Source organism: Cebus imitator, unplaced genomic scaffold (assembly GCF_001604975.1).
Source record: "Cebus imitator isolate Cc_AM_T3 unplaced genomic scaffold, Cebus_imitator-1.0 Scaffold729, whole genome shotgun sequence".
NCBI classification, from domain to species: Eukaryota; Metazoa; Chordata; class Mammalia; order Primates; family Cebidae; genus Cebus; species Cebus imitator.
The window spans coordinates 606,825-623,363 of record NW_016108044.1 but is presented as its reverse complement, the minus strand read 5'-3'; the positions used below and the strand labels follow the sequence as shown (position 1 = coordinate 623,363).

Below are 16,539 nucleotides of genomic sequence, written 5' to 3'. Positions count from 1 at the left end.
AGGTGGGCGGATCCCCTGAGGCAGTTCAAGACTAGCCTGAGCAACGTGGTGAAACCCCGTCTCTACTAGTAATACAAAAATTAGCCGAGCATGGTAGCACCCGCCTGTAATCCTAGCTACTCTGGAGGCTGAGGTAAGAGAATCGCTTGAACCTGGGAGGCGGAGGTTGTGGTGAGCCGAGATCATGCTACTGCACTCCAGCCTGGGGCGGACGAGTGAAACTCCGTCTCAGGAGAAAAAAGCCTGAGTTTTTCTTTAGTTGACAGTTTTCCTTTTTCGTCTTCCGCAGAGCCAGCCTCACCATTCCAATGAAGACATCAATTAATCCAGGCACAGCAGCTCCAAATGCTGAGCTCAGTTCCTGCAGGGCAGGACCTTCTACAGAGAGCTACCTGGGGACTGTGAAGCTGGACCCCAGGCTGAGCCTGATCCTCTATCATCCAGCCCCCATTCTCTTCTCCATCACTGCTGCTGTGTTCCAGATTTAATCTTCATATACTTGAAGGACAGAATCATCAAACTCACCCACTAGTTATTTTTTATGGCACACACTCTCTGTTCTGCTTTTGCCCAGGCAGGAGTACAGTAGTAGCATGATCTCTGCTGACCACAACCTAGCCTCCTGGGCTCAAGCGATTCTCCCATTTCAACCTCCCAGGTAGCTGGGAGTACAGGCATGTGCCACCACACTTGGCTAATTTTAAAATGTTTTGTAGAGAAGGGGTCTCATTAGGTTGCCCAGGCTGCTCTTGGACTCCTAGGCCCAAGCCATCCTCCCACCTTAGCCTCCAAAGTGCTGGGATTACAGGAATGAGCCACCACATCCAGCCTCCTTCTTTTAAAGACATAGTTTGGAAGTTAATTAAAAAAAAAAAAAAATCGTTCCTTTCTGTCATCCAAGCTGGAGTGCACAGGCATGATCTTGGCTCACTGCAACCTCCACTTCCCAGGTTCAAGCAATTCTCCTGCCTCAGCCTCCCAAGTAGCTGGGACTATAGGCATGTGCCACCATGCCTGGATAATTTTTTTTTTTTTTTTTTTGAGATAGAGTCTCTCTCTGTCCCCCAGGCTGGAGTGCAGTGGTGCGATCTCAGCTTATTGCAACCTCTGCCTCCTGGGTTCAAGCAATTCTCCTGCCTCAGCCTCCTGAATAGCGCCCAGCTAATTTTTGTATTTTTAGTAGAGATAGGGTTTCACCACATTGGTCAGGCTGGTCTCAATCTTCTGACCTCAGGTGATCCGTGCACCTTGGCCTCCCAAAGTGCTGCGATTACAGGTATGAACCACTTTGCTCAGCCCTTGGGCTGGAGTGCAGTGGTGCAATCTCAGCTCACTACAACCTCTGCCTCCCAGGTTCAAGACATTCTTCTGCCTCAGCTATCTGAGTAGCTGGGATTACAGGTGCCCACCATAGCACCTGGCTAGTTTTTTGTATTTTTATTAGAGTCGGGGTTTCGCCATCTTGGTCAGGCTGGTCTTGAACTCTTGAGCTAAGGCTGTCTGCCGGTCTCAGCCTCCCAAAGTGCTGGGAATACAGGCATGAGCCACCATGCCAGCAAACGCTATCTCCCTTCTAGGAATCAATATAAATCATCTGGCAATTATTTTTTATTTTATTTTGAGACAGAGTCTCACTCAGTTGCCCAGGCTGGAGTGCAGCAGCGCCAACTAGGCTCACTGCAACTTCCACCTCCCGGGTTCAAGCCATTCTCTTGCCTCAGCCTCTTGAGTAGCTGGGATTACAGGTGCACACCACCATGCCCAGCTAATTTCCGTATTTTTACTAGAGACAGGGTTTCACCATGTTGACCAGGCTGGTCTCGAACTCCTGACCTTAGGTGAGTACCCACCTCTGCCTCCCAAAGTACTGGGATTACAGGCGTGAGCCACCACACCCAGCCCTAATTTTTGTATTTTTAGTGGAGATGAGGTTTCCCCAGGTTGACCAGGCTGGTCTTGAACTCCTGACCTCAAGTGATCTGCCTGCCTCAGCCTCCCAAAGTGCTGAGGCATGAGTCACCACGCTTGGCCAAATCACCCTAATTTCTACCAGCCAGATGCAGATCCTTAAAACAACCCTAGGAGGTATTTCAACCATTATTCCCTTTTAATATCTGAGGAAATGGAGGCACAAAGAGGTTAAATCTCTGCCCTTGGTGGCGTGGCACCAAGGCCCTGTACCTAAATGATTTATTCAAATGTAGAAGCCCTATCTCTTTGATCTATGGTCTTTCCACTATTTCTGGCAGGTTTCTTACCAAATACTGGAGTTGGCAACAAATATGAAAACTCAAACAGCCTTTTTTGACAGGCAAGGAAGACCAAACTGCCAATTGTCAATGTTGGAGGTTCTCAAAGTATGGTCCAGGGACTTCTGGGAATCCCTGATACACTTTTGGTGGGTCTGCAAGTTCAAAACTATTTTCTTAATAAAACTAAGATACCTTTTGACTTCTCTTGAATTATTTCTCAATTATATAGTGAAGTTTTCAAAATACTATATGTGACATCACAACAGCATGAATGCAGAAGCAGATATGAGCATCTAGTTTTTTGTTTGTTTGCTTTTGAGGCAAGGTCTCCATCACCCAGGCTGGAGTGCACTGGCACCATCATGGCTGGAGGTACGGCAGCCTGTACCTCCTGGGCTTAAGCAGTCCTCCCCACTCAGCCTCCCAAGTAGCTGGGACTGTGAGGTGTCTGCCACCATGCCTGGCTAATTCTTTTTTTTAAGAGATGGAGGTCTAGGCCGGGTGTGGTGGCTCACACCTATAATCTCAGCACTTTGGGAGGCTAAGGTGGGCAGATCACCTGAGGTTGGGAGGCTGAGACCAGCCTGGCCAACATAGAGAAACCCCATCTCTACCAAAAATACAAAAATTAGCCCTGCGTGGTGACATGTGCCTGTACCTGGGAGGAGATATGAAGGTCTCATTGTGTTGCCCAAGCTGGTCTCAAATTCCTGGGCCCAAGCAATCCTCCCAGCTCAGCCTCCCAAAGTATTGGGATTACAGGTGTGAGCCACTGCACCCAGCTCTTATATTTTCTCTTAAACTAGGTATTAGGTTTGTAAAAATGTAAAATTGTGCCACTTTTTTCACTAACTTTTTGTTTTGGAAAATAGTTTTAAATGTTACTTATATGAAATTAGTTTGTTACCGTAATTTTTGGCAGTTTTAAAATTAAGATATAATTTACATAACATAAAATGTACCATTTTAGGTGGGGCATGATGGTTGATGCATATAATCCCAGCGATTTGAAAGGCTGGGGCAGGAAGATTACTTGAGGCCAGGGATGGTGGTGTGTGCCTGTAATCCCAGCTACTTGGGAGGCTGAGGCAGGAGAATCACTTGAACGCGAGAGGCAGAGGTTTCAGTGAACCGAGATGGTGCCACTGCACTCTAGGCTGGGAGACGGAAGTGAAACAGTCTCAAAAACAAACAAAAAAACCAAAAACCCTCATATACACAAAACATGTTTGGAGACCTCATTTTAAAAGACTGTAGTGGGATCCCAAGCGAAACATTTCAGAAACAGATCCCACTCTGTCGCCAGGCTGGAGTGCAATGGTGCAATCTTGGCTCACTGCAACCTTCACCTCCCAGGTTCAAGCGATTCTCCTGCCTCAGCCTCCGGAGTAGCTGGGATTACAGGTGCCAGGGACTACAGGACCGAGCCACTGCGCCCAGCCTGTGTTTTGCTTTGTTGTTCAGTAGAGTGGAATACGATGTCTAAACAAGGGCCCTACCTAGTGGGGCTCAAAGGTGGAATGATCGTCCCTGGCCAACCTTCCAGAAGGGACAGGAGCTACTCAACGGACCGCTGTACCCTTAAGTACTGGGAACTGGAGCCGTGGGTGAGGGGGATTGAGTCACAGACCAAGTGTTTTCCATACTTCGCCGACGTGCTGAGTGCCAAGTTATAAAGGCAGGATGCAAGCTGCTCTCCTGGGCTGACATATATGCGAGGGGACCTACAGTGGCCTTGGGCCCAGCAGGCAGCAAGCGCAACGTGACTGCTCACAATCCAGCCCCTGTGACCCAGATCTACGGAACTGACCAGACGTGACAGCCCCTTAGCTGGGGCTGCAGTCCCACGATCCACACAACGACCCTGGCTCCGCAGACAAGCCAAGCATCCACGGAGGCAAGAAACTGCAGAAAGTGAAGGGAAAGGGAGCCCAGTACCGGGCGGCGCCCAGCAGCTCCCCCAACGGCCACCGTCGCCAACGTCTCCGCGTCGGGGTTTGTACTGCAACGCGCGTCCAGCCGTCAACGGCTGCGCGGCCCACGCGCGCGCATGCGTCCTGACCAGGGCTGGGGACGTAGAGGCCGGCGCTGGGGGGCGGGATAATGGTGAGCCACACGCAGGAGCTTCCGGCGGCGCGTAGCCGTGATTGGTGGAGCCTGGGGAGGGGGCGGGGCACCGGGAAATTCGAACGGGAGAAGCGGGCCCAAGAAGGGCGTGGAATGGCCGCAGGGGTCTCGACGCTTCAGAGGCGACGCGAGATGGCGGCAGCGACGGCGACCTCAGGTACTTGAGCCCGGCCTGGGCAAGGCCGGCACCGACGTCTGGACCTTAGTGGGAGTCATGCGTCGGAGTGTGGTCTAGGCTCCGCAGGTTGTCGCGGAGAGGCCTCAATGGCGTGGGGGCGGGGAGAGGGAGACGATGGAGTGTGGGGTCTCCAGCCGGTCGGCCCACCCGGCTCCTGCCTTCTCCCTGTTTGCGGCTCTCTCCTCGGGTCAGTAGACGCAGGTCTCCAGCCCAGGCTCTTGGCTTGAACCCCACGCACTTTTCCTTTGTGAGCTTCGGTTTCTTCGTCTGTGAAATGGGGGTCATGGCCTTATCCCTGAAGATTACCTGAACAAGCAAGAGAAGAGTGGCGGACGCTCTAATCACGAGAACGAGAAGAAGGGAGCTGGAGGCGTGTTTTGGGAAGGGTTCTGTATGGGACATGGTGTTTGGGTGCAGAGACTTCCCTGAGATATGCCGGAGGGCGGGCTGAGGGTAGACCAACTGCAGCTGGGTTTAAGTTGACAGCGTAGGATGCTCTGCGATCACAGAAAAAGGAAATAAGGGACTAAAGTTTCCTTTCACTCTAGCGTGGAAGTGAATGCTATTTAAATGCTGTTAGGACACCCAAAATCTTGTATGTGAGTATTTGTTTACATGCGCCTCTAACCCAGGAGACTGAGTCCTGGTCAGTGATGATGGTGGGCGCCATAGTAATTGATTGGAGCCCTTGTTAGCCTCGTGAGGAAACAGACATTTAGGAGAATGTCTTACACCTATAAAGCCCGCGCTGTGTACGAGACACAGCTGTAGGCATTTTATGGTGATGAACCATTTATTGCTTGCACAATGCTATATAAGGTTGTTACTATTATTGTCTTTGTTTTACACATGAGGATACTGATGTTAAATAGTTTGTTTAGAGTTAACACAACTAGTAATATTGGGGCCTGAATTCGCTCTCAAGGAGTCTAAGTCTAGAGCCTCTGCTCTTAACCATTATGCCCAAGTACATGCCATCCCTGCTGGCTGAGTACACTCTCCCCTTACCCTTTCAAGATTCATTGTGTCTGGTGCATGGTAGATACGAAAATACCTGAATGAATAATGTCCCTTCCTAGAGGAACTTACAATCTCTTTCAATAGAGTGTCACATAACCAGATGTAATATGAAACAATGAGAGATGTGTATAAACTGAGTGTGTGGAATCTGAAGTAAACCCTTGGGTATTCTGAGAGGGCTTCATTAGGGGAGTGATACTTGAGATGGGTTTCAGAGGTTGGATAGGAGTTTGCCAGGCCTTGACTAAGAAGACAAGAACAGCAAGTGTTTTATTTATGGTGTAAAAGAGGCCAAAGATGCTATCTCAGCTCAATTTCCTCATCAATAAAAGGGAGAAGAGTGAATGAAATTTAGGAATTGTGGAAGAAGAGAAAATTAGAAATAAGTGCTAGCCTGGTCCAACAAGGTTGCTTTTATCATGAAAAGGCTAGACTCTTGTGCCATAAACAGCTGTTTACCTGTGGCCCTCCTCTCTTCCCTCCTCCCCTGGACTGTGAGCTCTGGGGCAGAAAAGGCAGCGAACCACTTTCATGATGGAAATGAACAAGCCAGTGATTAGTAGTTTATTCAGCAAATCTTAATTTGTTCAGCAAATAAAGATTTGCTGAGGGCCTACTCTGCGCCAATATTGGGGATAGAAAGGTGGGCGGGATAGATGATGGTTCTGAGAGTCAGCAGTCAAGTGGAGAAAGTGACAAACACACAATAGTGGGGTATGACAAGTGCTTATGGAGGAGCTAACAAGAGCTGTGGGTGCACCTGATAAAGCCTTAGTGTCTACCAGGGGAGAGTTTCGGTTTTGTTTTTTAAGAGGAATTAAGATGTGTTTACCTCAGTCATTCCAGGGTGTGGACAAAACCCAAAGGTGCCAGAGAACTTGGTGTTTTGTAGGAACTGAAGGAAATTCATCATGACTGGTAACTTAGACTGCAAGTAAGGAAACGGAGGGAATGACTATTGGGCAGGGAGACACCTTGCTACCACCAGCAAGGAAGGCTGTAAAGACCATGACCTTGGGCAGAGGTAGTGCAGTGGGAATGGAGAGAATTGGACTTGTTCAAGAGAGATTTAAAGAGACAGACTTGACGGATGTTAATGATGAACGAATGTGGGAGGTAAGAGACGTTGGAGTTAAAGACTCCCCCTTTTGGGGTTGGTGCCATTCATTTATATCAGAGATAAAACGATAGGGAGGTTGCAGAGAGATGGGGAAGGAGGGTTCAGTTTAGGACAAGCAGAGTTTAAGAGGAGCCGCTAGGGCATTTGCTGCGAACGTGGGTCTGCAGTTGAGAGCTCTTGTGCAGAGCTTGAATAGGACTCATCAGCTGTAAGTTGGTACTGAAGCCAAGAGGGTGGGTGACCTTCCCATGAAATGAGTCTGAGTGGTCTCAGTTGGGGACAACTTTGTCCCTCACAGGACATTTGGATATGTCTGGAGACATTTTTCATTGTTACAACTTGAGGGTGAGGGTGGAGAATGCCACTGGCATCTAATAGGTGTGTGCTAACAGTCTAAATGCACAGGACAGCCCCGTAACAGGAATTAGCCAGCCCCAAATGTCAGTAGTGCTGAAGCTGAGAAACGCTGGTCTAGAGAAAGGATAGACAAAGCCTAGGAAAATCCCTGAAGACTGGCAGAGCTGAGGAGTGAACAGAGCTAGACGAGTAAGACAACTAGGAAAGTAGGGGGCATGGAAATGAAGGGAAAAGGGTGTTTCCCAAGAGCACTGCATAATTCTGGGAGGTCCAACAGGATTGAGGCGGAGTGTGCCTACTGGATCTAGCAGTAGGGAGGTCATGGGTGACCCTGCTGAATAGTGAGGGCAGAAGCAAGTTGCAGGATTGAGGAGTCGGGAGCAAGAGAAAGGGTATAATAATAACAACAGCTAAGGACTGAGCACTTGCTGCCAGGCACTGTGCTAAACATTATATGTTCATTATTACTTTGAATCCTCACATTCTTAATAGGGATAGACCCTGTAATTAAAGAGAAATGGAGGCTTGCAGTGGTTAAATAAGCTTCCTGAAGTCACACAGGCTAGTCGGCAGAATTTGGCTCTGACTCCAGGTCCCCTGGGGATGCAAAGATGAAGGGGCTGAGGAGGACTCTGAGGGCCTCTGGGGCACTTTGGGGTTAGATCTTCTTTTGAAGCTGTCACTCACTAGCTGATGACCCTGGGCAACTCAGCTAACCCCTCTATACTGAGGTTTCCTCATCTGGAAAATGGGAGATGGACATTAAAAAGCACTTTTTATGCTGGGCGTGGTGGCTCACGTGCGTGTAATCCCATCACTTTGGGAGGCCAAGGCAGGCAGTTCAAGACCAGCCTGGCTAACATGGTGAAACCCTGTTTCTACTAAAAATACAAAAAATTAGCTGGGCATGGTGGCGGGCACCTCTAATCCCAGCTGCTTGGGAGGCTGAGGCAGGAGAATAACTTGAATCCGGGAGGTGGAGAGTACAGTGAGCCGAGATCACGCCGTTGCACTCCAGCCTGGGCAACAAGAGCGGAAACTCCATCTCAAAAAAAAAGATATTGGCCTTTTACCAATGTTCTAAGTACTTTTACATGAATCACCTTAATTACTCTCCTAACAACCTAACAAGGAGCTATTTTTATTTATTCCCATTTTGTAGGTAAGGAAATTGAGGCACTGGGGTGGAAAATGATTTCCGTAGGTTACTTAGCTATAAGTGGCAGAGTTGGGATTTGAACTCAGGCTAATTTACCTTGAATAATGAACCTACCTACTATGTGCTAGTCACTGTGCTGCCACTTTACCTGCTACTTAATTTTTTTTTTTTTTTTTGAGACAAAGTCTTGCTCTGTCACCCAGGCTGGAGTGCAATGGCGCGATCTCAGCTCACTGCAACCTCTGTCTCCCGCATTCAAACAATTCTCGTGCTTCAGCCTCCCAACTAGCTGGGATTACGGGCACACGCCACTACACATGACTTATTTTTGTATTTTTAATAGAGGCGGGATTTCACCATATTGGCCAGGCTGGTCTCGAACTCCTGACCTCAGGTGATCTGCCTGCCCTGGCCTCCCAAAGTGCTAGGGTTAGAGGCGTGAACCACTGTGCCCAGCCAAATTTTCAAAAAGCCCCTCTAAGGCCCACTCCCAACCTTATTTTACAGACAAGGAAACCAAGATCCAAGGTCACAAGCTAATAAATGTCAGAGCTGGAATTAAAGTCCAGTTCTGTCTCACCAGAGTCTGCACTCTAGCTCAGCACTGACTTCCTTCCCCTTAGATTGATCACTGTGCTTCTACATCGGCCATCTTTCTGTGTTCTCCCAGAACATCCTGTGAAAGCAGGCAGAAGAGGGTCCTGCACACATTTTTGACAAGTCAGTGCACCTCAATTTTCTGCCTGCACACATGCATCTGCAAGTTTTTACCTGCTTTCTCCTTTCAGGATTGCCATGAGGAACAGGTGAGAACTAGATGTGCAAGCGCTTTACAACCATAATGTGAGAAATGGTATTGATAGCCCCATTTATCAGATGAAGGAATGAAGGTTCAGTGTTTGAAACAGGCCATCTGCTTATGGGCATGCCTTACTTAGATGTAAGATTCTTTCTAGGGATCATCTGTCTGCCTTTTGTCTTGCTGTTTCTGTGTTGGTTATGTATGCCAGCCAGTCTTTTGCCTTCTTTGAGGCCTATGGCTCTCAGCAACCAGCTGCTACCACCAGCAAGGAAGAGAGAGAGCTGCCAGGAGCTTTCCCAGTTGTTGCATAACAGGGAAGCAATACGGCATCCTACCAAAAGCAGATTTTTAGAAGGGAAGACATCTAGGTTTGAGTTCCACTGTTAGCTACAGTATGTTATCCTCCAACGTAAAATAGAGTAATACTCTCCTTAGATTTTTTCAGCTCATTTAATCCTCACAAAAATAGAGGCCTTTTCTTTTTAAGTTTTATCTTCATTGTGTTTTCTGATGATAAAAATAATTAAGTTGCCAATTCTGAAAAAAAGACTTGATTTAAAAAAAAAAAAAAAAAAGACTTAATTTAATCATCTGAAGGAAATTCAGGGGTAAGTTTACATGAGAGAAGAATTGTATGTCAGTGGTTGTTTTTTTTTGTTTGTTTTTTGTATTTTTTTATTTTATTTTATTTTATTTTATTTATTTATTTTTTTGAGTCGGAGTTTCGCTCTTGTTACCCAGGCTGGAGTGCAATGGCACGATCTTGGCTCACCGCAACCTCCGCCTCCTGGGTTCAGGCAATTCTCCTGCCTCAGCCTCCTGAGTAGCTGGGATTACAGGCACGCGCCACCATGCCCAGCTAATTTTTCGTATTTTTAGTAGAGACGGGGTTTCACCATGTTGACCAGGATGGTCTCGATCTCTTGACCTCATGATCCACCCGCCTCAGCCTCCCAAAGTGCTGGGATTACAGGCGTGAGCCACTGCGCCCGGCGTTTTTTGTATTTTTTTAAAGATGGGGTTTTGCCATGATGGCCAGGCTGGTCATGAACTCCTGACCTCAGGTGATCCACCCACCTCGGCCTCCCTAAGTGCTAGGATTACAGGCGTGAGCCACTGCACCCGACTCTGTCAGTGGTTTTTACAGAACTGACATAATTCCTCATCAAAAGAAGATCATCATTAACAGTTTTCAGGGCAGCGGCGGGGGTGGGGGAGCCTGTGGGTATACATACATCTCAGTACATATTAGAAATCCCAGTTAAGAAATGGAGGCACGGGCTGGCTGTGGTGGTTCATGCCTGTAATCCCAGGACTTTCAGAGGCAGAGGTGGGCAGATCACTTGAGGTCAGGAATTCGAGACCAGCCTGGCCAAAATAGTGAAACCTCTTCTGCTAAAAATAAAAAAACTAGCCAGGCATGGGGATGGGCGCCTATAATCCCAGCTCTACTTGGGAGTCAGAGGTGGGAGGATTGCTTGAACCCAGGAGGCGGAGGTTGCAGTGAGCTGAGATCATGCCACTACACTCCAGCCTGGGGTGACAGAGCAAGACTCTGCTCCCACCCCCCACCCCCCACCCCCAAAAAAAGGCACAGAGAAGTCTGGCAGTTCACTGTCTGGTTTAGGTTTCAGTCAGATGTCAACCCTTTTAATCCTTAGAATAACCCTGTGAGGTGCTGGTCTACTTCAGCCTTGGCAATTCAAAACATGTCCTGGGCCAGGCATGGTGGCTTCTGCCTGTAATCCCCGCACTTTGGGAAGCTGACAGGGGAGGATTGCTGGAGCCCAGGGGTTGAAGACAAGCCTGGGACTCACTCTCTCTATTTTTTTTTTTTTTTTAAGTGCCCAGCATCACCTGGGAGCTTATTAGAAATGCAAAACCTCGGGCATCACCGCAGGGAGACTGAGACCAAATTCGCATTTTCATAAGATCCTCCAGATTATTTGTATATACATTACAGTCTGAGAAGCCTGCTGTCCACCCCACTGGACCTGCTTGTAGAGCAGGGAAAGCACTGAGGCCAAGCTTAGGGGTGTCCACAACATGACCAGGGCAGAAAGAGCTTCTTCAACATCAGCTGTGGTCCCCAGCCCTCCCAGAAAAGTTGGTCCCTGCTTCTGCTACCACCGTACTTCATGCCTAAAAGTGATCTTCTCTCCTCCAGGAGCTGGTCGCTGTCGGCTAAGCAAGGTAGGAGCTAGTCGTCGCCCACCTCCAGCTCGCGTAAGGGTGGCTGTGCGACTGCGGCCATTTGTGGATAGAACAGCTAGAACAAGCGATCCCCCCTGTGTGCGGGGCATGGACAGCTGCTCTCTAGAGATTGCTAACTGGAGGAACAACCAGGAGACTCTCAAATACCAGTAAGTCCACTCCTCTTCCCTCATGCCATCACCTCCTTCTCCTAGGCCCACCCCTGTTATCACTTTCCCAGAGTGTCTCTGACCTGCCTCCCCTGGATCCTTGCTCCCTCCTTGGCACCGTTTTGTTTCCTGAGCCTTCACTGTTCACTTAGGAAATGTTCACAGGTACTCCCCGTGATGGGCCTTCTCTAATACTGTAGGGAAAGAGGAGAGGCTGAATCAGAAATAGTTACTGTGCACAGGGAGGGTGGAGCAGCGAGGGTGAGCAGGTGAGCCCCAAATAGAGGCTGGAGGACATATGGGGAGAGTTGGGGAAACACAGACCAGCCAGCCAACCTACCCAAGCTGCAGCTGGGTAGTGTCAGAGAAGATCACACAGATTTGGGGACAGAACTCAGAAGGGCAGTTAGTTACTTTATAATCCCACTGGGGATTTAAAGTTCAAACTATTTGGCCTGTTTTTCTAGGCAGGGGGTGGCAAACCATGGCCTGCTGGTCAAATCTGATCAGGAATAAGATTTTTTTTATAATACATAAAGTTTTATCGTTTATTTACATATTGTCTATAACTGCTTTCTGACTACAGTGGCAGAGTTGAGTAGTTGTAAAAGGAGCACATGGCCCACAAAGCCTAAAATATGTACAATCTGCCTTTTTACAGAAATTTGCTAGCTCCCATACTAGGCCCTTCACAATCTGGCTTCAGTTTCTTTCCAGCTTCATTCCCTCGATATATACTACACTTCCTGCTGTGGCCTAAGCTGCAGCTTCTCCCCCAGAACACATGAATGTGTGATTGGTATGTGGAGTCTAGTCCAGTTGTAAGCAGCATCCTTTATTTTCCTCATTATGGTGTAAAATGCATGTGACCATGTGAAAAAGATTGGGAAGTCTTGCTTTTGTACTATTCCTGATTCTTAGAATTTCTTTCTTTCTCTTTGGTCAAAATCTTCCTTCCTTGAGCAGAATCAGTTACTCCTTTGAGAGTGTGTTCTCATTTTCTTTTCCTAAATCACAGCAAAGTGTGTATATCTATGTATCCTACCAGACTGTAAAACTCCAAGAGCAGAAATATGGGCTGTGTCTCTTTATTCCTACACCAATAGAGAGATGAGGATGGAGTAGGTGTTAGGTGGATGCTTTTTAAGGTCTTTGTACAAGGAAGGGGAGAGAGATATTCTCTTAAATCCAAGGTCTGGATGAGAGTAGAATTCCTTGCCCACCCCCATCCCAGTCCACCCCTTCCACACACACATACTAATTTATTTCTTTCTTCCTGCAGGTTTGATGCCTTCTATGGGGAGAGGAGTACTCAGCAGGACATCTATACAGGTTCAGTGCAGCCCATCCTAAGGCACTTGCTAGAAGGGCAGAATGCCAGTGTGCTTGCCTATGGACCCACAGGAGCTGGTGAGGGAGCCAGAGAAGGAACAACTATGGGTCAGAAAGGGTTGGGGAAGCGGGGAAGAAAACCTCACAGCTTTCTCTTCTCTCTCTCCAGGGAAGACACACACAATGCTGGGCAGCCCAGAGCAACCTGGGGTGATCCCACGGGCTCTCATGGACCTCCTGCAGCTCACAAGGGAGGAGGGCACCGAGGGCCGGCCATGGGCCCTCTCTGTCACCATGTCCTACTTAGAGATCTACCAGGAGAAGGTGAGGCCCCACACTGGTTGGGAGAGGAGCAACAAAGGGTCAAAGACCTGGTTCTAGAATGTGAAGCTCTACTCTAGCAGGGAGGTAGGGTGGAGACCTAGAAAGACAGAGGCTGGGGTAGCAGAAGGTACAACTCCGAGAATAGAACAGAGAAAGGAAACTGATTCCTAGGAAGCAGCAGCCTCTGTAAGGAGAATCGCTCTTCCCCTTCACTGCGTACACAGGTATTAGACCTCCTGGACCCTGCATCAGGAGACCTGGTGATCCGAGAAGACTGCCGGGGGAACATCCTGATTCCGGGCCTCACGCAGAAGCCCATCACTAGCTTTGCTGATTTTGAGCGGCACTTCCTGCCAGCCAGTCGAAACCGGACTGTAGGTGCCACCCGGCTTAACCAGCGCTCCTCCCGCAGTCATGCTGTGCTCCTGGTCAAGGTGAAGCCACAAACTGGGTTGAGGACCTGGGAAGGTCCAGGAGCCTGAGCTAAGCACGAGAATTTTGTTCTTACCCCCAGGTGGACCAGCGAGAACGTTTGGCCCCATTTCGCCAGCGAGAGGGAAAACTCTACCTGATTGACTTGGCTGGGTCAGAGGACAACCGTCGCACAGGCAACAAGGGCCTTCGGCTAAAAGAGAGCGGAGCCATCAACACCTCCCTGTTTGTCTTGGGCAAGGTGGTGGATGCACTGAATCAGGGCCTTCCTCGTGTACCTTACCGAGATAGCAAGCTCACTCGCCTACTGCAGGTCAGGCCTACCTGTCTCAGGGAAGAAGGGGCTGCAGAAGGAGGTTCTCAGGTCTGCTGATGGGTGGGGAGTAGCAGTCAATGCACAGGAAGGCTAGGTTTCTGACCCACTCACTGCCTGGTCCCACCCTCAGGACTCTCTGGGTGGCTCAGCTCACAGCATCCTTATTGCCAACATTGCCCCGGAGAGACGCTTCTACCTAGATACAGTCTCCGCGCTCAACTTCGCTGCCAGGTCTAAGGAGGTGATCAACCGGCCTTTTACCAATGAAAGCCTGCAGCCTCCCGGTGAGGACTAGGGGAGGCAGGAGTGGAAAGGCTGGGTCTGGAAATTAGGGAGTTTGTTGAAGCCACCAGGCATCAGCATAGAGGATGACCAACCCCATCCCTCTCTCCACCCCGTCCTCCAATCATCTAGTCTTGGCACCTGTTAAGCTGTCTCAGAAAGAATTGCTTGGTCCACCAGAGGCAAAGAGAGCCCGAGGCCCTGAGGAAGTGGAGATCAGGAGCCCTGAGCCCATGGCAGCTCCAGCCTCTGCCTCACAGAAACTCAGGTGAGCAGTGGGGCCTTGGGTGAATTCTCTTCCTGATGTGTGGCTTAGCAGCAGAGCTCCAATGGGTTTAGCCTGTCAGGTCCTTCAGCAGAGACAGCTGTGATCTTGTTCCTCTCCCATTAAAATCACCCTAGGCTGAGCATGGTGGCTCATGTCTGTAATCCCAGCACTTTGGGAGGCCAAGGCAGGTGGATCACCTGAGGTCAGGAGTTTGAGAACAGCCTGGTCAACATGGCAAAACCCCATCTCTACAAAAAAAAAAATAATAATAATTAGCCAGGTGTGGTGGCATGTGCCTGTAATTCCAGCTACTCAGGAGGCTGAGGCAGGAGAACCTCTTGAACCCAGGAAGCGGAGGTTGCAGTGAACTGAGATTGCGGCCACTGCACTCCAGCCTGGGTGATGGAGCAAGAGTCTGTCTCAAATAAATTAATTCACCCCAAATTCTACTCCATTGAATCACTAAAATGCTAAGATCAGTGTCTCCTTGGTGCTGCTGCCTTGGGGACCTAAGGAGGCCTCCTGGGGATCCTTTCAATTTTCCAACCTCTTTAGCCCTCAGCAAAACTTCTCACTTTGGGACAGCTGTTTCAAGGATGAGCATTTTTGCTTCTGGTTCAAGGAGTGATCTGAATCAGATCTTTCAGGTCCAGAGGATAAAAGCAAAGCAAAGGAGACTTGGAAGAGCTGTCCCTCTGAGACCGCCTGGTCTGTGTCAGGCACAGCTTGGGGAGCCAGCTGCTGTCCTAACTGCTTCTGCCCTCAATCCAGACAGAACCTCTTAACTAAGTCCTTTGTATATGTGGCCTCCTTCCCTAACTCCAATCGCCCCACCTCATGGCCCAGTGTATACTAATCCTCAGGTCATCTCAGTTCAGGGGTCTTGCTTTCTGTGTCTGGCCACTTAGCCCCTGTGCTGTCCCCTCCACCACCCAGGAGCCAGTAGCAGTTTTAACATGGCTCTGTGTTCCCACCCTTAGCCCAAATAAAGCCCGTGAACTACTGAACAGAGGTGACTTGAGGAGGCCAAGGGTTAGTGCCTACTCTGTCCCAGGGGACTTCTGTAGTTAAGGAAGATGCCACACAAGAAGATGCTTGTGCACTAATGACCCTAGCTCTCAGTCTTGTCTTTCCTAAACCATCTGTCAACAGTTCCCTCTCCTGTGTGCACAGACCCAGAAATGTGCACAGGTAAGCTCTCTGTCAGATGGGCACTCTGAGAAAGGGGAAGCTTAGAGATGGGCGCATCAAACCCAGCAGACCCAGAGCTTGAGGGGCTCACAGGAGAGGAAGTCGGAGGGGAACATCAGTATGTGAGGCCAGGTGGAAAATGCAGAATCGGGACAGAGTAGCTGCTACTATAAGCCAAGAAAGAGAAGTCTTCTAGTGTTTGCCCACATATGTTCTGGTCCTGTTTTTCCATGGCACTGGTACGGAAAGCATGGGAGCGTCTTTGTCCTCCAGGAGCCAGTTCACAGTGTAGGGAGGAAGATGCACTGTCAAGCTGGGTGTCATGGAAAGGTGGCATCAAACTGACCTGGAAAGATCATTGATATAGATGTGAGGAGGTGTGGGGCAAGATTCCAGGCAAAATAAATGAATGTTAGACATTGCTGCCTGGGCACGGTGGCTCACACCTGTAATCCCAGCACTTTGGGAGGCCAAGGCATGTGGATCACTTGAGCCAGTTCAAGACCAGCCTGAGCAATACAGACCCCATCTCTACAAAAAAAATTAAAAATTAGCTGGGCATGGTGGCATGCACCTTTGGACCCAGCTACTCAAAAGGCTGAGGCAGGGAGATTGCTTAAGCCACGGGAGATTAAGGCTATAGTGAGCTATGATCTCAACACTGCACTCCATCCTGGGTGACAGAGCAAGACCCTGTCTCAGGAAAAAAAAAAAAATGGGCTGGGCGCGGTGGCTCACTCCTGTAATCCCAGCACTTTGGAAGGCCGAGGTGGGTGGATCACAAGGTCAAGATATCGAGACCATCCTGGTCAACATGGTGAAACCCCATCTCTACTAAAAAGACAAAAAAAAAAAAATTAGGTGGGCATGGTGGTGCATGCCTGTAATCCCAGCTACTCAGGAGGCTGAGGCAGAATTGCCTGAACCCAGGAGGTGGAGGTTGCGGTGAGCTGAGATCGCGCCATTGCACTCCAGTCTGGGTAACAAGAGTGAAACTCCGTCTCAAAAAAAAAAAA

General features: G+C 49.1%; 1 protein-coding gene across 2 annotated transcripts in view; it reads left to right on the top strand.

The window, feature by feature from the left end:
- Nucleotides 1-3,657: 3,657 nt before the first annotated feature.
- KIF22 (kinesin family member 22) overlaps nucleotides 3,658-16,539 on the top strand; it is a 16,373-nt gene continuing 3,491 nt past the window's right edge. The window contains exons 1-8 of one of the 2 annotated variants that reach the window (XM_017519178.2): nucleotides 3,658-4,536; nucleotides 11,183-11,378; nucleotides 12,661-12,788; nucleotides 12,880-13,034; nucleotides 13,259-13,468; nucleotides 13,549-13,779; nucleotides 13,913-14,066; nucleotides 14,197-14,332. In XM_017519178.2, the coding sequence (XP_017374667.1) occupies nucleotides 4,356-4,536; nucleotides 11,183-11,378; nucleotides 12,661-12,788; nucleotides 12,880-13,034; nucleotides 13,259-13,468; nucleotides 13,549-13,779; nucleotides 13,913-14,066; nucleotides 14,197-14,332 (1,391 nt within the window). In that variant the 5' untranslated portion in view covers nucleotides 3,658-4,355. The remainder of the gene's footprint in view (nucleotides 4,537-11,182; nucleotides 11,379-12,660; nucleotides 12,789-12,879; nucleotides 13,035-13,258; nucleotides 13,469-13,548; nucleotides 13,780-13,912; nucleotides 14,067-14,196; nucleotides 14,333-16,539) is intronic. The other variant, XM_017519179.2, reaches the window with a different exon arrangement.